This window comes from Rhinoderma darwinii, chromosome 1, assembly GCF_050947455.1.
Source record: "Rhinoderma darwinii isolate aRhiDar2 chromosome 1, aRhiDar2.hap1, whole genome shotgun sequence".
Classification (NCBI taxonomy): Eukaryota; Metazoa; Chordata; class Amphibia; order Anura; family Rhinodermatidae; genus Rhinoderma; species Rhinoderma darwinii.
In genome coordinates, this window is record NC_134687.1 from 251,859,062 (window position 1) to 251,883,263 (window position 24,202).

General features: G+C 44.9%; 1 protein-coding gene across 1 annotated transcript in view; it reads right to left on the reverse strand.

Moving 5' to 3' along the window:
* LOC142742095 (uncharacterized) overlaps window positions 1-24,202 on the reverse strand; it is a 380,698-nt gene that overhangs the window by 11,394 nt on the left and 345,102 nt on the right. The window contains exons 12-13 of the mRNA XM_075851566.1: window positions 8,552-8,639; window positions 909-1,071 (exon numbers count right to left, since the gene is read on the reverse strand). Of these exons, the coding sequence (XP_075707681.1) occupies window positions 909-1,071; window positions 8,552-8,639 (251 nt within the window). The remainder of the gene's footprint in view (window positions 1-908; window positions 1,072-8,551; window positions 8,640-24,202) is intronic.

Here is a 24,202-nt window from a genome sequence, read left to right on the forward strand (position 1 = left end):
GGCCCAGATTTTGCAGAAGGAGTGGCGCTAAAATTTGTTACTTTGATGATGCAGTACCCCTATACAATGCCAAAGACTTTAGTGTACACCTCAGGGTGTACAATAAGGCTATGTTCACACACAGTGTTTTCAGACATAATTCGGGCGTTTTACGCCTCGAATTACGCCTGAAAAAACGCCCCTAATACGCCTACAAACATCTGCCCATTGCTTGCAATGGGTTTTACGGTGTTCTGTTCCCACGAGGTGTAATTTTACGCGTCTCTGTCAAAATACGGCACGTAAAAAGACGCCCACGAAAAAGAAGTGCATGTCACTTCTTGGGACGTTTTTGGAGCCGTTTTTCATTGACCCCATTGAAAAACAGCTCCAATAACGGCCGTAAAAGACGCCGTGAAAAACTCGAGTTGCTACAAAAACGTCTGAAAATCAGGAGCTGTATTTTCAGACGTTTTTGGTCACTGCGTGTGAACATACTCACAGTGCCATTCCTAGTGAGTCCTATAACAGTGCCATTCAGTATGTTCACACGGCTTTTAAACGGCCGAAACATCGGAAGCAGAACGCCTCCCATTTCAATGGGAAATACGGTGTTCTGTTGCGACGGGGCGTTTTTTTACGCGGGCATTTTGAAAAACCGCCGCGTAAAAAAACGTCTGCGAAAAAGAAGCGCATGTCACTTCTTGAGCCTTTTTGGAGCCATTTTAGGACATGTAAATTTATGTTCCTGTGCCAAAAGAGCTTCCTGCAGAATGAATCAGTGATGAATGGGTAGCTCTGTATATTTGGTGCATTCTTACACAAGTATAATTTACTTCCACGACAATGGAGTTTTTCAATAACTACATTAGTGCACGGTAACGTAAAATAGCATAAAATAAGATTCTTAGCATCTAAAATATACGTACATTTGCCTTTATTATTCCGGCACAACAGTTTTTCTTCATTGGTGAACTGGATTACTTCAAATATTTCACCTTTACTAATTGGCAGGTCTTTCCCTCCACCTCTTTTGTTTCCTGCGCTTGGAACCACCATCATACGAGTCAAAACCCTTATTTCACCTTGAATCTAAAGTGTTAGAAAGACAATTAGTTATAACTCTCACCAAATATGAACAGTTTTTGGTATATTTGTTGTTTGTTAGACAATCTCATGGAAATCGGATATAGTTTCTTGATGAAAATATTATAGCTGATGATAGTTCCTAACCTACAGTCCCAATATTTCCATGTTCTGTTCTGTTCCATGTTTGCATGGGCAAAAGGGGTAACTGTTCTGGGGCCTCCAGTTCCCATATGCTCTTGACCACTGACAACCGTCATTATTATTATGATTCATTCTCAGCCATGACTAAGGACGAGGAGATCGTCTGAAACGCGTAGGCTATACACACCTATCTTCTTTCATACATCCACCTTTCCTCTGTGGGAGCAAGTTCTGCCTGTTTTTATTTTTATATTCAATAAAATCGGAACAAGTTTCCATTTTAATATACCATTGAACAACTTTTTTCTTGCGCTGGATCACACCCATTTCCTTGTTCAACCGTCATTATTATCTGGGCACTGTATGCTACTCTGATTTGCCTTTGATTGGTTGCCTTTGCCTCTTATTTAGCCACTGTTTGATACTATTCAGAGGCGTAACTAGGAAAGACTGGGCCCCATAGCAAACTCTTAACCGGCCTCCCCCCCGGGTTCCACAAGCAGCCCCCCTTATAAATAGTGCCCCCTGTAGAATGTGCCATACAGCCCCCCTGTAGACAGTGCTATATAGCCCCGCCTATAGACAGTGTCACACCCCATTTGTAGATAGCGCCCCCACCTCCCCCTTGTAGATAGTGCCATACGGCCCCCTGTAGATATTGCCATAAAGCCCCCACTGTATATAGCGCTATACAGCTCCCACTGTATATAGTGCCACACAGGCCCCCTCTCTTGTATATAGTGCCACACAGCCCCCCCCCCTTAGTAGAAAGTGCCGCACAACCCCCCCCCCTTTAGTAGAAAGTGCCACACACAGACTCCTGTAGATTGTGCCACACTCAGCTCCCTGTAGATAGAGCCACAGACCTCCCCCTTGTAAATAGTGGCATACAGTTCCCCCTTGTGTATAGTGCCACACAGCTCCCCTTGTGTTAAGTGCCACACAGCTCCCCATTGTGAATAGTGCCACACAGCTCCCCCTTGTGTATAGTGCCACACAGTCCCCCCCCCTTGTGTATAGTGCCACAAGACAATGGCGCATCCGAGAAAGTTGTATCAGCCAGGGAGATGTCACTCAAACATGGAAAGGTGGGTTTGGAGGCAGGACTATGTGACTCTTCAGGATAGCGGCACCGACGCATGACCCTTTAATGAGTAATTCGCCGTTTCCTTGTACATCCATGCGCGGTGCAGCCAGGCAGAGTACACCTCGCTGCACGGTGTGTAGGCAAAAGGCAGTGGCGCATCCGAGAAAGTTGGAGGAGACTGTTAGTGATGTATAACAGCTAGACAGATGTTAATCAAGCATGGAATGTTGGGTTTGGTGGCAGGACTAGGTGACTCTCCAGGATAGCGGCACCGACCCATGACCCTTTAATGAGTAATTAGCCTATAGTGTGTGTTGGTTTAAAAGTTGATTTTATAGATTTTTCTGCATCTGAAAACAACATACAGGGGAATGTTTTGAAATATTGTCAGGTCATGTATTACTGCATGGTGGCGGTTCAAGGGGTTAAAACTACCTGACAGGTTCCCATTAAATATACAATGAATTGAGAACAATTCCATCTGTCCTGCAATTTTGTTATTAGAAATATATCCTATATAACTACAGATCCAGAACCAAGCTCTGACATATATACAGTACCACAACCAAGCTCAGTACATAAATACAGTACCACAACCAAGATCAGTACATAAATACAGCACTAGAACCAAGCGAAGTACATAGACAGCACCAGAAACAAGCTCAGTACATAAGTACAGCACTAGAACCAAGCTCTGACATATATACAGCACCAGAACAAAGCTCAGTACATATATACAGAAATAGAACCAAGCTCAGTACATAAATACAGCACTAGAACCAAGCCCATACATATATACAGCACCAGAACCAACCTCAGTACATAAATACAGCACCAGAACCAAGCTCAGTACATAAATACAGCACTAGAACAAAGCTCAGTACATATATACAGCACCAGAACAACCTCAGTACATAAATACAGCACCAGAACCAACCTCAGTACATAAATACATCCCCAGAACCAAGCTCAGTACATATATACAGCACCAGAACAAAACTCATTACATATATAAACAGCACCAAAACCAATCTCATACGTATATACAGCACCAGAACCAAGCTCAGTACTTACATACAGCATCAGAACCAAGATAAGTACAAATATACAACACCAGAACAAATACAGCTCAATTTAGTGCAGCCCCTGCCGTATAGGTTTGTTCGGTGTAAAACTACAGCTCCCAGCATGGCCCGAATAATGGTGAGGATATGCTGGGAGATGCTGTTTCACAAAAAAAATCTTACTCGCTGCAGATCATACAGTGACTACAGTGCTGATTAGAGGCAGAATAAACATTTACATTAAGTGACTCACCGGTGACGTCTCAGATTCTAGTTCTTTTCTTCTCCCTCCGGTCCAGACATCTATGATGGATTTCTACCGGCCATGACCCATTTCTGCAGTTTTCCCGCTCAGATGTCTTTAGCTTCTCACTTTTAAAACATTTCTGCACCTATAAGTTAAAATTCGCAACACCTCTTGCACCTCTAACTATAATATCGCCATACACTGTGTCCCTGATTATAGTAGTACCATACACTGTCACACACACACAAACACACACACACACCGAGCCCCCTGTAGATAGTGCCCCCATAGCCCCCTGTAGATCGTGACCCCCATAGAGCCTCTGTAAATAGTGACCTACATAGAAGCCCCTGTAGATAGTGTCCCACATACAGCCCCTGTAGATAGTGCCCACATATGCACTCCAGAGCTCTAAGGCAATAGTGCTAACCACTGAGCCACCGTGCTGTCCTACATATAGCTTCCCCTATAGGTAGTGCTCCACGTATAGCCCACCTCTGTAGACAGTGCCCTACATATAGCCACCCTGTTGCTAGTGCCCCACAGGTAACCCACAGGGTATATAGTGTCCCACATATAGCCCACCCCCATAGAAAGTGCCCTAAAAAATAGCTCCCCTATAGATAGTGCTCTACATATAGCCCACCCCTGTATAGTGTCTCACATATAGCTCCCCCTGTATATAGTGTGCCACATATAGACCACCCTGTAGATAGTGCCCCACATATAGACCCCCCTGTAGATAGTGGCCCACATATAGACCCCCCTGTATATAGTGGCCCACATCCCTACATATAGTCCCCCCTGTAGATTGTGCCCCACATCCCCACATACAGACCACCCCTGTAGCTAGTGCCTTACATCCCCACATATAGACCCCCCCTGTATATAGTGGCCCACATATAGACGACCCTCCTGTAGATAGAGACCCCACTATAGATAATGCCATTAACAGTTTTATCAGAGAAAAAAACAAAAACTTTACATACTGCTCTCTTCTGAGCGGGTCTGCAGGAGCTGAACGCTGATTGGCGGGGCAGAATGACTTGCCCCGTCAATCAGCGCCTTTCAAGCATGGAAGCTAGCCAATCAGCGTCATTGTAAGGCGCTGAATGGTCGGGCCATTCAGCGCTAATGCATGTATTTGCCTGTCGCTAGCACCGGGGCCCCCTCTGGTGCTAGGGACGCCTACAGGTATGAGAGGGCCTGTGTCGCCCGACCCATACTTGTTGGAGGCTCGGCGGCGTGGGCCCCATAGTAACGGCTGCTAGCGGCGCCACCGAGCATATGGGGGGGCATTTCGGGACGGGCCCCCTCGAGCCGCGGGCCCCGTAGCAGCCGCTACGGCTGCTACCGCGGTAGTTACCCCACTGATACTATTATTTAGTCAGAAATGCCTCCACAGACCTTGATCCAGTCCTGTACTAGGCAGTTGATTTGAGTTGAATCTATGCACTTTATGTTTAGTGCTACATTATGGGGAAGAGGGTGAATGCAGACAGGGTTTGCCACAGTAGATATTTTTAGTCTGGTTTCTCTAAAAACTTCCTTATAAGGGAAAATTGCACATTTATAAACAAATAATAGCATTACAAATGGGAAATGTACTAGATTAATGGTGTTTTCCCATCAGAGACATTTATGCAAGCTACGCTGTTTCCGTAACTGCCATTCACTACAATGGGACTTACAGAAACAGCGTAGCTCAGCGAGCTACGCTGTTTCCTAATTCATGGTCGGAAATCACACGCGTCAGCCGGAGCACAGAGCGGTAGAGCGGGTTTAAGGGACCCAGTTCTAGAGATAGGGTGGGACCTGCATCTATCTGACATTTATGACATATCCTGTGAATATGTCATAAATGTCTCTGATGGGAAAACCCCTTTAACCATAAATTATATAATTTATTACTAAAGTGAATTTGAGATTTCTTTTTTTTTCTATGGGCATCAAGAGTATCCAGCAAACCATAAAAAAAACAATCACAGGCATACATAAGGGTACCTTGACGATTCGCTCGTGCAACTATTTGCCATGAAAAAAATCGGCCGACTTGTTTACATGTGGATATTCCTCGATATTGCGATGAAGTTGTAGGTTGGCAGTTTAATTGCCATACTATTGAGCGATTGCATTTACACACATTTGTGAATTTTTTGCATACCTGAAGATTTAGACTATAAAAAGTGTCTGCTTAAAATTATTTACATTTTAAAGCGTGTAAAGGCACCTTTAGGGCCTGTTCACATCAGCATTGGTTTCCGTCATGGGTTTCGTTGCAGATTTACGTCGAGGAACCCATGAACGGAAAGGCAAACGGAAACCATAGCTTCCATTTGCATTACCATTGATTTCAATGGTAATGCTTCCATTGCAAATGTTTTCCGTTTGTCTCCGTTCCGTAGGGTTTCCATTTTTTGACTGATGTGAACACAGCCTAAGATGAATTGAAAATTGCTTATCTTATGTGGCTAAACAGCACCTAGGAGAACCCTATCAAATATGCTTAATTTTCTAAACAGAGGAAAGGAGGAATACAAATTCTTTTGTTTTCAAGTATACAAACCTAATGTAAACTAGAAATGAAATGCAGTAAAACTTTAAGTGGAGACACGTTACAAAATTAAATGTTAACATAAAATATCCCATTAAAACTAAAATCTCTCTCTTCTGCTTCTGGTCTTGTAAAATTTTACAATATATTGTTCGGCTGGGTTCACACGTGGCGAAATTTCACTTAAATTCCGCTGCGGACACTCCGCAGCGTTAATCCGCAGCGGAGCCGTTTGTCCATTGACTTACACTTTAATTTAGCAGTGTTCGTTTAGACGAGGCGTAAAATTCCGCTGCGGAGCATAGGCTGCGGAGCGGAATTTGGTGTCCGCAGCATGCTCTGTCTGTTGCGGAGCAGTGGCGGACTCATGGCGGAATTTCTCCATTGACTTCAATGGAGATTCTAATTTCCGCAATGAAGTCCGCAGCTGTCATGCACATGTTATGTGTGCTGCGGATCCGTCTTGCTTTTTTAACTTGACATTTCTTCATTCTGGCTGGACCTATGTATTTCTAGGTCTACAGCCAGACTGAGGAAGTCAATGGGGCTCCCGTAATGACGGGAGCGTTGCTAGGAGACGTCAGTAAATAGTCACTGTCCAGGGTGCTGAAAGAGTTAAGCGATCGGCAGTAACTGTTTCTGCACCCGGGACAGTGACTACCGATCCCAATATACAGCAACCTGTAAAAAAATAGAAGTTCATACTTACCGAGAACTCCCTGCTTCTGTCTCCAGTCCGGCCTCCCAGGATGACGTTTCAGTCTAAGTGACGGCTGCAGCCAATCACAGGCTAATAACAGGCTGCAGCGGTCACATGGACTGCCGCGTCATCCAGGGAGATCGGGCTGGATGCCGAAGGAGGGACGTGTCACCAAGACAACGGGCGGTAAGTATGAATTTCTTTGACTTTCACAAGGGAAAGTGCTGTCCCTTCTCTCTATCCTGCACTGATAGGGAGAAGGGAAGTACTTTTACCGCAGTCCGCAGCAGCTAGTCCGCATCAATTTACTGCACATTTTGTGCAGATCCGCAGCAGAATCTGCAACGCAGATTCTGTGCGGCATTGATGCGGACAGTTGCGGAGGAAATCCGCCACGTGTGGTCATGCCCTTAGAAACAAGGGTTGGATTATCAGACTTTCTGGATTATTAGATACTATATTAAAGGTATTTTACTGTAATAATAAGAGCAGCCTCAAGTGACAGAGTTTTATCTTTGTTAGGCCCTATTCATACGACAGGGATTCTCAGCCGTGTGACGACCATTCTTTTGAATGGCCGTAGTAGGAACATTAGACCCCAAATGGGGCTATTCACAGGAACGTCCAAAAATGGAACATGCCCTATTTTGGGCCGTTCTCCTGGCCGCACGGCTCCCATAGAAGTCTATGTGGCTGTGTAAAGCACGGCTGCCACTTAGATGTGATCCGAGTGATGGCCGTGCTTTCTGCAGCTCGCTCGCTCTCTTCTCCTCCTCACAGTGCGGAGGAGGAGGAGCCTGTAGGAGCGGAATCCCTAATCCTGTGGCTGTGGATTCCGCTCCAGGAGAATTCCCTGACTTCACTGTCCATATATGGACAGTGACGTCAGGGACTTCTCCAGGAGCGGACCTCTACTCCTGAAGAGGAATCCCTGGCCACAGCGGCCGACACCGTGGCCGGTGATTCCCCTCCAGGAGAAGTCCCTGACGTCACTGTCCATATATGGACAGTGACGTCAGGGACTTCTCCTGAAGTGGAATCCCCGGCCACAGAGGACGACGCTGTGGCCAGTGATTCCGCTCCCGAAGAAGTCCCTGACGCTATCTATAGGAAAGGGAGGTGCCATCTATGGGGGTGCTATGTGGACTGTGTGACACTACCTACAGACGGGCTGTGTCACAATACCTAGATGGGGGCTACGTGGCCCTACCTACAGGGGACTGTATGGCACTACCTACAGAGGGGCTGTGTGGTACTATATACAGGGGCGCTGTGGCAGTATCTACAGGAGGCTGTGTGGAATTATCTACAGAGGGCAGTATAAGGCATTATCTACAGGGGGCTGTGTGGCAGTACCTACAGGGGGCAGTGTGGCATTATCTACAGAGGGCAGTGTGTGGCATTATCTACAGGGAGCTGTGGCAGTATCTACAGGGGGCTGTGTGGCATTATCTACAGAGGGAAGTGCGTGGCAAAAAATTGACAAATTAAATTCATCTGTTTTTAATATGGACAGGGAAAAAACGGATGCAAAATGGGTGAAAAATCAATATGTTTATATTGACTGACACTCAGACCCTGTCTTGTGAATAGAGCCTTAGGCTATACTTTGTTCTGATGGATCTGAAGAGTATGCCAGTATCATACTATATACATCAGTCACTATTTATGTAGTTGGTCATTATAATACCTTGAATTTGCTTCTCAATTCCTTTAGCTCTCTGTCTTCATTTTTTTTTTTTTTTGTATTGTCTCTTTTTGGTAAAGGAGGTTTGCTGCTTAAAAAAACAAGAAAAAAACAAAGAGAGAGAAAGAGAAAGTCAGCGGACACAGTAATATATTCTTTTCTAATGTATTTCACTACCCACATATAAAAATAAACTGTTTTACAGCGATTTAATGCATTTTTTGATGTGGCTGCATTTTCTACTTGCGTTTCTGCTTGCGAATTGTATCTGACTATTTCTAAAGAAAAACGCATGAAAACCAGCAGCATGAAAACGTACCTATTTATGCATCAAAATGTAAAAACCGTACCTAAAAACGCATAAAAAAACACACGATTAGGTGCGGTTTTTACCTGTGAATTTCCTGCGGTTTTGATGTGTATTTTCCACAGAAAGTTATGCAACGTGTGCATGTAGCCTTTGTATGTATTCACACGGTGCAGTTGTGCCACGTTTTTTACCCCGCAGCTGAAAAACGCACCAAAAAATGCATGCATTTTTACGGCGATTTGCAAAATAGCGGCAAATTGCATTAAAACCGCATGCGCTTCCAATGCGGTTTTTGGCCGTGCCACAAAAAATGCGGCAAAACCGCACCGTGTGAATACACCCTAAGGCCATGGTCACACCTGCGCTGGAGGCTCCGTTAGGGGTGTATGCCGCAGATCTAGGAGGGATTACTGGATACAATAGCGCAGCATGTAAAATCATGGACACCCGACATTAACGTCAATGGGTTCCATCTGCCGCCGGCGGTGTCCGATGTGCAATGGAATCGTTGCTTCTGTTATTCCCTTGTTGTGCTCCTCTGATGGAGTAGAAGAATGGAGCACACCGACGCAGGTGTGAACAGGGCCTTTAAAGGGGTTTGCGGATGGAGGCTAAAGAGGGGAAGATAAAAGGAACTTAATACCCATTTCTATATGAATTGTTTACCACATTTTCTGTGTCTGTATAGTGCACAGTTTTTTAACTCACAGTTTTAAATGTTTTAAAAAGTAAAGATAAATAGATCATTTTTTTTTTATATTGCAGTTCAACCCGTTTCCGTCGCAGCCAATTTTTGGATTTTCACTTTTGTTTTTTTCTCCCCACGTTCCAAAAGCCATAACTTTTTTCTTTTTCTGTCGATATAGCCATTTGAGGGCTTGTTTTTTGCTTGAGGAGTTGTAGATTCTTACAGAACCATTTATTGTACGATATAATGTAGTGGGAAAGTAGGAAAAATTTATTTGTGGGGTGGAATGGGAAAAAAAACGTGATTCCTATTTACGGCGTTCACCTCGCGGTAAAAACAGCATGTTAGCTTTATTCTTTGGGTCAATACCTTTACGGTGATACCACATTTGTATAGTTTTCTTTATGTTTTAATAATTTTACAAGGAAAGCACTATTTGTTAAAAAAAAAAATGTGTGTTTTATCTCCATATTCTGAGAGCCATAACTTTTTTTTTCTGTCGATTGAACGGTATGAGGGCTTATTTTTTGCAGTGAGAGCTGTAGTTTCCATTGGTACCATTTTGGGGTACATGATCACTTTTATTTTCTTTTTTGGGGGAGATGAATTATCCTGAAAACAGCGATTTTAGCATTTAATTTTTATTTTTAAGGGTTAAATAATGTTATATTGTAATAGTTCAGACTTTTACGGACGCGGCAATACCAGTTATGTCAATTTTATTTCTTACATTGTGCTTAGGGGAAAATGGGAAAAGGTTTTTTTTTTTTAAACTTTTAATAAAAAAAAATGTTTAGATTAAAAAAACTTTATTTAAATGTATTTGACTTTTTTTTACTAATCTCCCTAGGAGACTTGCACCAGCAATACTAATGTATTGCAGTATATTGTGATACTGACAGTCTCCTATGAAGCCTACTGGAAGCAGAGCTTCATAGGAGTACAAAGATGGCCTGGGGGCCTACTTCAGGCCCCCAAACTGCCATGCCAACCATCAGCACCCCGCGATCGCGCCACGGGGGGACGATGGCACGTCAGAGGGGGTCGCCGTGATGAGCAAATGTTATACCCAAGAAAGGAAAAGTAACATAAAGACGATATAAGCGGATCCATAATATCTGTGATATCCAGACAGTTTAAAGATCCGCAGTGAGAATGTGCGCATGTTATTTGCAGAAGGATCTGGCCTTGATTTGATGTGTTTATGCAGGATATTGGGCGTGGTTAGGGGTGTGGCTTAAAATGTCCCTCTTTTCTGAATTCAAAAGTTGGGAGGTATGAGTATACACAGTAAATAAACCCCTTCCCCCTGCTTGCATTCTGGGCCCTAATGTTCAAGCTATTTTTTGTGTATTTCCATCGTCACATTCAAAAAGCTATAACTTTTTTATTTTCACGTGGACATGGCTGTATGAGGACTTGTTTTTTGTGGCTTGAGTTGTATTTTTCAATGGCACTGTTTTGGGGTATATAGAATTTTTTTATTAACTTTTATTAACTTTTTTTTGGGGGGGGGGGGATATAAAAAAACCCCAGCAATTTAGCCATTGTTCTATGCATTTTACATTTACGTCGTTTACCGTGCGGCGTAAATAACATGTTACCTTTATTCTATGGGTCGGTACGATTACAATGATACCACATATGTATAGGTTTTTTATGTTTTACTACTTTTGCACAATAAAAACACTTTTGAACTAAAATAATTTTATTTTACATCGCTGCTTTCCAAGAGCCTTAACTTTTTTATTTTCCCGTCAATGTCACCATATGAGGGCTTGTTTTTTGCGGGACTTCATTGCTACCATTTTGGGGTAGATGGGACTTATTGATTAACCTTTTATTATAATTTTTTAGGGGTGAATGGGAAAAAATAGCAATTTTGCCGTTGCTAACTCTATTTTTTGGGTCATTACGATTACAGGGATACCATATATGTGTCGTTTTTAGTTTATTTTTACACTTTTACTAAATAAAACTATTTTTTAATGGATAAAAAATGGTTTTATTTTTTTTATGTGCACCTTTTTATTAATTTTTATTTCACATTAATTATTTTTTCAGTCCCACTAGGGGACTTCACTATGTGATCTTTAGATCGCAGATATAATGCTTTGGTATACTTATTATACCAAAGCATTACTGCCTGTCAGTATAATATTGACAGGTATCCGGCACGTCCTAATAGGTATATAGCCAGGGCAGACCTGGGGGCCTTTGTTAGCCATCGGATGCCCGCAAATGCGATGGGTGACAGAGGGAGCTCCCTCCCTCTGTAAACAACTCAAATGCAGCGTTCGCTAATGACCACGGCATTTGAGGGGTTAAACGGCCATGATCTAAGTCAACTTTGATCGCTACCGTTAGAGCAGGAGCCCGGCTGTCATCAGACAGCCGAGCCCCAGCTCCAGCCTGCACGGGACACCCGTGCAGGTCGTTTATTAGGTCGCTGTGAAAAGGCAGCGGCCTAAAATAAAGCCCCTTAATGACCGCCGTGAAAAGGCGTATCGGCAGTGATTAAAGGGTTGAAGCTGTTATGATATAAAACAAGAATATCAATAAAAGCTGATCTATCACCATCACAGTTTGTGGTTAACCCCTTCCCGCTCCCTGACGTACTATTACGTCATGGCAGCTGTATCGTTCGCGCTCCATGACGTAATAGTACGTCACGGGAGTAACGGCCGTTTCGGCCGTCCTCCCGACACATACAGGAGCTGTGACGCTGCTGTCTTGTTCAGCAGCTGTCACAGCTCCTACAGCGGGGACCGATCGCTGTGTCCCCGCTGATTAACCCCTTAAAAGCCGCGTTCTATAGAGATAGCGGCTTTTTAGGGGTTAAGCTGCCATCGCCGGCCTGGTAAGCGATAGCGGCCGGCGATGGTGACTATGGTAACCGGACACCAAACAATGGCGTCCGGCTATGCCATAGACGGAAGCCTAGTGGGTCCTGACTTAGTCAGGACCCACTATGCTTGCTGTCAGTGAGTAGCTGACAGTTCTAATACACTGCACTACGCATGTAGTGCAGTGTATTAGAATAGCGATCAGGGTCTCCTGCCCTCATGTCCCCTAGTGGGACAAAGTAATAAAGTAAAAAAAAAGTTAAAAAAAGATGTGTAAAAATAAGAAAATAAAAGATTTAAAAGTAATAAAAGTAAAAATCCCCCTTTTTCCCTTATCAGTCCTTTATTATTAATAAAAATATATAAACAAACAAATAAACTATACATAATTGGTATCGCCGCGTCCGTAACGGCCTGAACTACAAAAGTATTTCGTTATTTATCCCGCACGGTGAACGCCGTAAAATAAAATAATAATAAACCGTACCACAATCACAATTCTTTGGTCACTTCACCTCCCAAAAAATGGAATAAAAAGAGATCAAAAAGTCGCATGTACCGAAAAATGGTACTGATCGAAACTACAGTTCGTTACGCAAAAAATAAGTCCTCGCACGGCTTTATTGATTGAAAAATAAAAAAGTTCTGGCTCTTAGAATAAGGTAACACAAAAAGTGAATGATTGTTTACAAAACTTATTTTATTGTGCAAACGCCATAAGACATAAAAAAAACCTATAAACATCTGGTATCGCCGTAATCGTATCGCCCCGCAGAATAAAGTGAATATGTCATTTATAGCGCACGGTGCACGCAGTAAAAAAAAAAGAATAAAAAACAATAGTAGAATTGCTGTTTATTAGTCACCACGCCACCTAAAAATAGAATAAAAACTGATCAAAAAGCCGCATGCACCCCAAGAAAACTACAATGGATTCCTCAAGGGGTCTAGTTTCCAAAATGGGGTCACTTTTGGGGGGTTCCCAATGTTTTGGCACCACAAGACCTCTTCAAACCGGACATGCTGCCTAATAAAAAAGAGGCTTCAAAATCCTCTAGGTGCTCCTTTGCTTCGGAGGCCGCTCCTTCAGTCCATTACCGCACTAGGGCCACATGTGGGATATTTCTCTACACTGCAGAATCTGGGCAATAAGTATTAAGTTGCGTTTCTCTGGTAAATCCTTTTGTGTTATAAAAAAAATGGTATAAAGAGGATTTTCTGACAAAAAAAAAAATGTAAATTTCACCTCTACTTTGCTCTAAATTTCTGTGAAACACCTAAAGGGTTCATAAACTTTCTAAATGCTGTTGTGAATACTTTGAGGGGTCTAGTTTCTAAAATGGGGTATTTGATAGGGGTTTCTAATATATGGGCCCCTCAAAGCAACTTCAGAACTGAACTGGAACCTAAAAAAATAAATAAATGAGGCAATACTTGGCTTCTTACATTATACTGATAATGAGCCGTGCCCACACCGAGATGACCCCAGTTTTGACCGTTTGTATAAACGGAGACCCCTATTAGACCGTTCCAGTGCCCGGTTTTCCCAAGCATACACCCCCGAGAAGTGTATTTCTATTGATGAGTCCCTGGTACATTTTAAAGGGAGGGTTCATTTCTGCGAATACCTGCTGGGTAAGAGGGCAAGGTATGGCGTGAAGATGTATAAGCTGTGAGAGTGCATCAGGGCATACCTACAGATTTAGGATATATTAAGGAAAGGCCACCCCCAAACCAGACTGCATCCTGGACTACAATAGGTACATGGGAGGGGTGGACTTGTAAGATCAAGCCCTGAAGCCCTACAGTGCCATGCGGTGTGGTATAAGAAGCTGGCCGGGCACATCATACAGATGGCTTTGTACAATGCGTACGTGCTACATCGATGTACAGTGCAGACGGGAACTTTCCTGGAATTTCAAGAGGTGATTATCAAGAACCTAATCTTTAGGGACCAAGAAGGGGGGGCACCCAGTACTTCTGGAAGCGAGGCCACACGCATCGTACCAGGGCAACACTTTCCAGGAGAAGTTCCCCAAACTGGCAAGAAGGGAAAAAGTCAAAAGAGGTGCAAAGTCTACTATAAGAGGGCGATAAGGGATGACACAATATATCAATGTGACACGTGTCCCGAAAAACCAGAGCTCTGTATGAAAGTGTTTTAAAATTTATCATACATCCCTTGGTTTATAATTTACCCTGATGCCCTCCGCACAGCTTATCCCCCCTCGTCTTTCCCCTCTGAGCCCTGCTGTGTGTCCAGGCAGCTGATAACAGGCACATGTAGGGTATTGCCATACCCGGGAGAACCCACATTACAGTTTATGGGGTGTAGGTCTCCGGTCGAAATGCTCACTACACCTCTAGATGAATGCCTTAAGGGTGTAGTTTTTAAAACGGGGTCACTTCTTGCGGGTTTCAACTGTACTGGTACCTCAGGGGCTTCTGCATACATGACTTCGCACTAGAAAATCCCCAGTAGGCAAAATGGTGGTCCTTTCCTTCTGAGCCCTCCCATGGGCCCAAACGGCAGTTTATCACAACAAATGGGGTATTGCGGCACTCAGAACAAATTGCGCAACAGAATGGGGTATTTTGTTTCTTGTGAAAATAAGAAATTTTCAGCCCAAACTACATATTATTTGAAAAAAATTATTTTGTTTTCATTCCCAGCCCAATTCAAATAAGTTCTGTTGAAAAAACTATGGGGTCAAAATGGTCACAACACCCATAAATGAATTCCTTGAGGGGTGTAGTTTGCAAAATGGGGTCATTTGTGGTGGGTTTCTATTGCTTTGATACCTCTGGGGCTCTGCAAATGTGACATAGCACCCGAAAACCAATCCAGCAAAATCTGTACTCCAAAGAACACACAGCGCTCCTTTCCTTCTGAGCCCTCCCATGGGCCCAAACGGCAGTTTATCACCACAAATGGGGTATTGCCGCACTCAGGACAAATTGGGCAACAAAATGGAGTATTTTATTTCTTGTGAAAATAAGAATTTTTGAGCTAAAATTACATATTATTGGAAAAAATATATATTTTTTTAATTCCCAGCCCAATTCAAATAAGTTTTGTGAAGAAACTATGGAGTCTAAATGGTCAAATTACCCATAAATGAATTCCTTGAGGGGTGTAGTTTCCAAAATGGGGTCACTTCTGGTGGGTTTCCATTGCTTTGATACCTCTGGGGCTCTGCAAATGCGACATGGCACCCGAAAACCAAACCAGCAAAATCTGTACTCCAAAGAACACACAGCGCTCCTTCCCTTCTGAGGCCTCCCATGGGCCCAAACGGCAGTTTATTGCCACAAATGGGGTATTGATGCACTCAGGAGAAATTGGGCAACAAAATTGAGTATTTTGTTCCCTGTGAAAATAAGAAATTTTGGTAAAAATTACATCTTATTGGAAAAAATGTCATTTTTTTAATGTCACAGCCCAATTGAAATAGGTGCTGTGAAGAAACTGTGTGGTCAAAATGCTAACAACAACCATAAATGAATTCCTTGAGGGGTGTAGTTTCCAAAATGGGGTCACTTTTGGTGGGTTTCCATTGCTTTGATACCTCTGAGGCTCTGCAAATGCGACATGGCACCCGAAAACCAATCCAACAAAATCTGGACTCCAACAAACATATAGCGCTCCTTTCCTTCTGAGCCCTCCCATGGGCCCAAACGGCAGTTTATCACCACAAATGGGGTATTGCCACACTAAGGACAAATTGGGCAACAAAATGGGGTATTTTGTTTCCTGTGAAACTAAGAAATTTTGATCACAAATGACATTTTATTGGAAAAAATGTCATTTTTTTCATTTCAGAGCCCAATTCAAATACGTGCTGTGAAAAAACTGTGCGGTCAAAATGGTAACAACAACTCTAAATGAATTCCTTGAGGGGTGTAGTTTCCAAAATGGGGTCACTAGTGGGGGATTCCTACTGTTTTGGCACCTCAACACCTCTTCAAACCTGGCATGCTGCCTAAAATATATTCTAATAAAAAAGAGGACTCAAAATGCACTAGGTGCTTCTTTGCTTCTAGGGCTTGTGTTTTATTCCACGAGCGCAGTAGGGCCACATGTGGGACATTTCTAAAAACTGCAGAATCTGGACAATACATATTTAGTAGTGTTTTTCTGGTAAAACCTTCTGTGTTACAGAAAAAAAAATGAATAAAATTGAAATTCAGCAAGAAAAATGAAATTTGCAAATTTCACCTCCACTTTGCTTTAATTCCTGTGAAATGCCTGAAGGGTTAAAAAACTTTCTAACTGCTGTTTTGAATACTTTGAGGGGACTAGTTTTTAAAATGGGGTGTTTTATCTGGGTTTCTAATACATAGGCCCCACAAAGCCACTTCAGAACTCAAGAGGTACCTTAAAAAAAAGGCTTTTGAAATTTTCTTAAAAATATGAGAAATTGCTGTTTATGTTCTAAGCCTTGTAACGCCCAAGAAAAATAAAAGAATGTTCAAAAAACGATGCCAATCTAAAGTAGACATATGGGAAATGTGAACTAGTAACTATTTTGGGTGGTATAACCGTCTGTTTTACAAGCAGATGCATTTAAATTCTGAAAAATGCAATTTTTTCAAAATTTTCTCTAAATTTTGCAATTTTTCACCAATAAACACTGAATATATCGACCAAATTTTACCACGAACATGAAGCCCAATGTGTCACGAGAAAACAATCTCAGAATAGCTTGGATAGGTTTAAGCTTTCCGACGTTATTACCACATAAAGTGAAATATGTCAGATTTGAAAAATGGGCTCTGAGCCTTAAGGCCAAAACTAGGCTGCGTCCTTAAGGGGTTAAAGGTCTGAGCCCAGCCCAGTCTAAGACGCTCAACAACTCCTAAAAAATAAAAGTTCATGATGTGCAGAGTTACATAGTTACATAGTTGATAAGGTTTAAAAAGGTATGGTTTAAAAAAGATCCAAACTAGTCCAAACGATAATCCTACTGTGTGGACAAGGCATTTGACACTGTCCCTCAAAGACGTCTTATGGGTAAATAAAGGTCTATAGGTTTAGAAAATATAGTTTGTAATTGGATTGAAAATTGGCTTAAGGACCGTATCTAGAGTGTTGTGGTCAATGATTCCTACTCTCAATGGTCACCGGTTATAAGTGGTGTACCCCAGGGTTCAGTGCTGGGACCACTATTATTCAATTATAAATTACAAACCAATTTGGACACGCTGAGTGTTTGGGCATCCACTTGGCAAATGAGGTTTAATGTAGATAAATGTAAAGTTATGCATCTGGGTACCAACAACCTGCATGCATCATATGTCCTAGGGGGAGCTACACTGGGGGAGTCACTTGTTGAGAAGGATCTGGGTGTACTTGTAGATCATAAACTAAATAACAGCATGCAATGTCAATCAGCTGCTTCAAAGGGCAGCAAGATATTGTTGTGTATTAAAAGGGACATTGACTCGCGGGACAGGGATATAATATTACCACTTTACAAAGCATTAGTGCGGCCTCATCTAGAATATACAGTTCAGTTCTGGGCTCCAGTTCTTAAAAAGGATGCCCTGGAGTTGGAAAAAATACAAAGAAGAGCAACGAAGCCAATAATGGGCATGGAGAATCTAAGTTATGAGGAAAGATTAAAATAATTAAACCTATTTAGCTTTGAAAAGAGACGACTAAGGGGGGACATGATAAACTTATATAAATATATGAATGGCCGATACTAGAAATATAGTGAAAACCTGTTCCATGTAAAACCCCCTCAAAAGACAAGGGGGCACTCCCTCAGTCTGGAGAAAAAAAGGTTTTATCTGCAGAGGCGACAAGCGTTCTTTACTGTGAGAACAGTGAATCTGTGGAATAGCAGAGCTGGTCACAGCGGGATCAGTGGATGGTTTTAAAAAAGGCTTAGATAATTTCCTAAAACAAAAACATATCAGCTTCTATGTCAATATGAAGAAAATTCTTGTTTGAATGTTGATCTAGTCGGATTAAACCTACCTCAGGATCAATAGGGGGTAAAACAAAGTTCTATCATTTCTCCCATCCCTTCCCTTCCTCCCATCCTTTGGTTGAACTTGATGGACAAATGTCTTTTTTCGACTGTACTAACTATGTAACATCCTGTGATAGATAGTTCCATAGTCTCACTGCTCTGTTTTGTATTACCGAGCCAGTTGTTAACCCAATTACACATATTTTCCCCCATTCACAGCATTTTCATTTTATGCAACAACCTTTTATGCGGCAAAGTGTTACAGGCCTTTGAAAAGTCTAGATACACCACATCCACAGCCTTACCCAGGTGCAGTCTAGAACTGACCTCCTCATAGAAGCTAATCAGAATGGTTTGACAGGACCGATCCCTCATAATCCCAGGCTTAGGCTGCGTTAACAGTTTCTTTTTAATGAGATACTCCAGAATAGAATCTCTTAGAAACTCCTTAAATCTTTTACCCACAATGGAGTTTAAACCTAAAGGTCTATAGTTTCCGGGCTCGCTTTTTGGTACCACATTTGCTATGAGCCATTCCTCAGTAACAGACCCTGTCCTGATTTAAAGCAACTTTTAAATTCACTTCAATTAAAAATTATTTTTTACTTTTTACGATCCTGTATACATAGAAGCTATAGTCAAAGTCGATTCCGTCAGGTCTGCTGGACTGACGGCTCGGCTGAAAGTAGGGCCTCCGTGTCTCTTATGAACTTAGATATGATCGTTATTAGCTGGATCCTGGTTATCAGAGACACACAGGACCAGCTTACAGTCGAGCCGTCATTCCAGTGTGGTGCCATGATGAGAAGCAGGGCAACGGCTGTAATACACAGCCGCAGGCCCGCTCTAACAGCGGAGATAAGAGAAACCTCTTCTCTCCACTGTTAACTCCTTGAATGCCGCGATCAAAGCTGACCGCAACATTCAAAGTGAAAATGAGAATGGGACACGCCCCTTTTATCGCGTCACAGGAAATGAAAGTCCATTGAAGGACACCAGGGCTGTCTGACTATATTTCCTGTTGTTAGAGCATACTCCGGAATGCCCTATCAACTGCCTGTGTATAATCAGTACAGAGGCTAATGTACTGGCATGTAGCTATATGCCAGTACAGTAAAGTTAAAAAATCAAAATCAAAAATCCCCCTATGGGGTTAAAAAAAAGTTACATTATTTTAAAAAAAACACAGAAATGCATTTTTTTTTACAATTAAAGAGGAGGCTGGACGGCAGCACGGAGGGCTTAACGGTAAGCCTCCATGACTGCCATAGGAGGGAGGGTCAGCCAATAGGAGGGAATAGGGTTAGTGGAGGCAGGGAGGGGGAAGAGACGGAGAAGGGAGGAGTCGGGGTGTGGTGACTGTTCCTCCCGCTGTTTTCGGCATTGAGCCGAAAGCAGCGGGAGGAACAACAGGTAAAATAGTTAGCTCCCCTGCTCTTGCTTACCTGTAAGGGCGTCTCCGGTCACACTCCTCGATCAGCTGCGGGCAGCAGCTGCGTATCATGATCCGGGATGGCTGGAGGAGACAGTGGCGGCGCTGGCCCGGATCCCTCAGGCGGGCCCGTCTTCGCACCGAGCCCGGCGCTCTGTGTCGCCAGTTAGCACGGACGCGCTCCCCTCCCCCGCCCCCCTCTCAGACGCTGGTGACATGGCGGTGGGGGGAGAGCTGATACTTGCTGCCCCTGCTACAATAAAGCAGAGGACGTCGTCGGGAGTGGCGGTTGCTCAGGCTCGGTCACCCCGCCGCTCCCGGAGGTCCCGCCCACCCGAACGCTTGAGTCCAGATGTGGCCCCGCGGGCCCGGCGTCGTAAGGGGAACCCTTCTAAGGACGCTGCAGGCCAGGCTGCTGGGACGGGCGCCTCCTCCCAGGGCCTGCTTCCTGGCAGGAATCCCCAGCCGCGACGGGGCTCGGCGGTTAACAGGGAGTCGCAGGCCGGGCTCCCTGTCACGCCTCCACCTTCAGACGCAGTGTTCGGAGTGCAGTCCACGGCCGCCCCGCATGGTGATGTTCCGGCCAGGGGGCAGGCTTCCTCAAGAGCATCGGTGAGGACGCCAAGATCAGCGACGACGACGAGGCAACAGGTCCGGTCGGAAGTCTGGGTCCCTGCAGTTGGGCGGCAGGTTGTCGGCCCCTCTGCCAGCGTGCCGGGATCCCCGTGTCGGAGATGTCGGTGCGATTACCAGTCGGTAGCGAGAGAGGATCTGGAGGATGGAGAGCTGGATGAGACGCAGCGCGGTCAGAATTTTCCGGCTGGCGGGAACACAGCGCCTGGGCAGCCTGGTGAGTGTGTAACTCCTACTTTACCGTATCCAGCAATTTTCATGTCGGGTGTTGGGGGTGGGGCAGCGAGCGCGGAGGTATCGGCTGTCGGTAGTGGCGTTGTCGGGCGCGATGGCTTATCGGATTTAGTGGGTTATTTGTGCGAGTTAGTCGGGCGCTTAGATAGGGCAGCGGCGCCTGTAGTTCCGGCGGGGTCCCCGGTGGTGGTCTGGGAAGGTCCTCGTGATGTACAGTCACGGTCAATGGTTGGTGAGGTTCCGGGGGTGTCCAAAGAAGCTGTAGCAGTGTCTGTCCAAACCGAGGTGCAGAAGGATGTGTATAGAATTTGGCTTGATGATCGTGCTCGGGGCCAGGTTTACGTCTGCTTTGAGGGCCCTTTAGGGGCTCACCTTAAGCAGGAGGTCCGTGAATGGATTTGGAAGGATGAGTACGTGGAAATTTTTTCTCTTCTGCCGCTTGCAAAATTCAATTTGGATAAGGGCAAGCGGGATGAGAGTAAGAAGGAGGAAGAGGAATGTCGGCGGTATAGGCTTATCCCGCAGACGTTCGTCAATTGGTCGCAAGTGTTTGCTATTTTGGCAAGCGTGATCGGGGAAAAGGCGCCGGAAAATTGCTCGGCGTTGTTTTGTTATTTTGATGCTATTGGGGAGGCCTATCGGGCGTATGGGGGTCAGGCGTGGTTGCAGTACGATGAGCAATTTCACCAGCGGAAGGCGGACCGGCCGGTGATCCGGTGGTATCAAAAGGATATTGCGCTGTGGTTACGGGTTACAGCCCCGGTTAAGCAGTCCTTTCCCGGGAGCGTTGGCCAAGGTGGTCAGTCTAGTCAGTCCGGACAGGGCTCTGGGTCGAAACTTGGGTTCTGCTGGCAATTCAATGATGGCCAATGTAAGTTCGGTGCCACGTGTAAATGTAAGCATGTCTGTTCGGAGTGCAACGGCTCCTCGCATGGGGCCGCAAAATGTATGCGAAAAGGGAGGCGGTCAGGCCCTCAGTCCTCCTCCGTTGGTCAAGGGGCGGTCGCCGGTGAGGGTGGAAAGGATGGCCCCGTATCTAAGTGAATATCCGAATAGAGTTGCAGCCAAGTTAATTTATGAGGGGTTTTTGTTTGGTTTTGTTATCCCCCCTCCTCCATATGAGATTCCAGTTACACGGCGCAACCTTAAGTCGGCGCATCTGCACTCGGCGGTCGTTTCGGGAAAACTTTTGAAAGAAGTTTCGTTGGGTCGCATGGCCGGGCCTTTTGTCGAGCCGCCGATAGAGAATCTAGTGGTATCCCCCTTGGGAGTTGTGCCAAAGCGGGAGCCTCATAAATTCCGTTTGATTCAGCATTTGTCTTTTCCCAGGGGATCGTCGGTGAATGATGGGAAAGATCACGACTTATGCTCGGTTGTTTACACGTCATTTGACAAAGCGGTGGCGTTAGTGCGGGAAGCGGGGCCCGGGGCATTGTTGGCAAAGACTGACATCGAGGCGGCTTTTCACTCTCTGCCGGTACATCCAGAGAGCCAACGGCTGTTGGGTTGCTTCTGGAACGGGGGGTTTTATGTCGATAGGTGTCTTCCAATGGGGTGCTCTCTTTCTTGCGCATACTTCGAGGCATTTAGTAGTTTCGTGGAATGGGTGACGAAGGGCGTAGCCGGGGTGGATTCATTAATACATTATCTTGATGATTTTTTGTGTGTCGGCCCTAGCGGTTCCCCTGTTTGCGGTAACTTATTGTATTCCTTGCAGAAGGTTGTGACGGATTTTGGAATCCCTCTGGCGCCTGGTAAAACTGAGGGCCCGGTCTCTACCATCTGTTTTTTAGGGATCGAAATTGATTCAGTTGCAATGGAGTGCAGGAATCCTGAGGATAAGTTACTGCCATTGCAGCATGAGGTGAGGCGGGCTTGCCGATTGAAGAAGATCACTTTGCGCGATCTCCAGTCGCTGCTGGGGAAGTTGAACTTTGCCTGTAGGATTATGCCAATGGGTAGAATTTTTAGTAGGCGATTGGCGGCAGCGACGGCGGGTATCAGGGCATCCCATCATTTTGTGAGGATTGGGTTGGATCACAGGGCGGATCTGCAGGTCTGGGATGCGTTCCTCGGGCAGTATAATGGTAAATCGTTGTGGATGTCACCGGTACAGGATATGTGCGAGTTGGAGCTGTTTACTGACGCGGCAGGGTCCGGTGGTCTTGGCGCGTATGCAGGAGGTCAATGGTGTGTGGGGAACTGGCCGGACAGCTGGGTGATCAGTGGTCTTACGCGGAATCTAGACCTGCTCGAGCTGTTCCCCATCTTGGTTGCGGTGACCATTTGGGGGGACAGGCTCAGGGATAAAAAGGTTTGTTTCCACTGCGATAACATGGTGGTGGTGTTAGCAATTAACAATTTATCAGCATCTTCTCCACCTGTGGTTCAGTTGTTGCGTCCCCTAGTTTTGGTGTGGTTGTCTTTAAACACGTGGGTAGTTGCGGTGCATGTACCAGGGGTTTCCAATTGTATTGCTAATGCTCTTTCTCACTCGCAATGGGATCGATTTCGTCAATTGGCACCGGGAGCGGAGCTGTTCGGTTTGGCTTGCCCGGAACATCTCTAGGAGCTGGTTTCGGTCCCGTGGAACGGTTGATTGAACGGTCATTGGCTAGTGCAACTTGGAACGCTTATTCGGCTTGTTGGCAGCAGTGGGAGGAGTGGGTAAGAGTGTTGGGTAACGTCAGCACGGAGCAAGACAGGTTGGTGGCATTGTTGTACTGGTTGGGGGATGCTTGGGAGGCGGGGTTTTCCCTGGCTAATCTGAATCGTTTTGTTGCGGGTTTGGCGTTTGGATTTAAATTACGGGGTTTTCAGGATGTGTCCAAGCATTTTTTAGTAAGGCAAGCTTTGAAAGGTTTGCGTCGCGGCAGGGCGGAGGCAGATCAGAGGCGACCCGTGTCATTTACCCTCCTTGATTCGTTGGGCGCATCGCTGGGGGCTGTTTGTAATTCGCCTTATGAGGTAGAGTTGTTTCATTTGGCTTTTTCCCTCGCGTTTTTTGGAGCATTCAGAATTGGGGAGTTGGTTTCTCCTAGTGCGGCGAGGGCTGGGGGATTGCGACAGGTGGATGTGGGTCTATATGGGGATAGACTCGAGTTGTTTTTGCGGCGGTCCAAGACTGATCAAGTGGGACGGGGTAAGCGGATAGTGTTGTTTGCCCTCCCGGGGTCGGCGATGTGTCCGGTTGCTTGTATGGTTGCTTTTAAGCCACTTGGTGGGGTGCCTGAGTTGCCATTGCTCCGTCATGAGAATGGCTCATTTTTGTCCAGGTATCAATTTGGTGCTGTGTTTAAAAAATGCTTGGCTGAGGTTGGAGTGGGGCAGGGGTATTACTCGTCTCACTCGTTCAGGATCGGCGCTGCTACTGAAACTGGGCGTTGGGGGTTGGATGAGGAGGGTGTGCGTCGCATTGGCCGGTGGGAGTCCAATAGGTTTCGGACTTACGTGCGCCCTTATTTGTTGTGAGTGGGTAATTTTGCTTTGATTGTTTGACATGTGAGGTGCTTGTTCTTTCTTTTCAGATC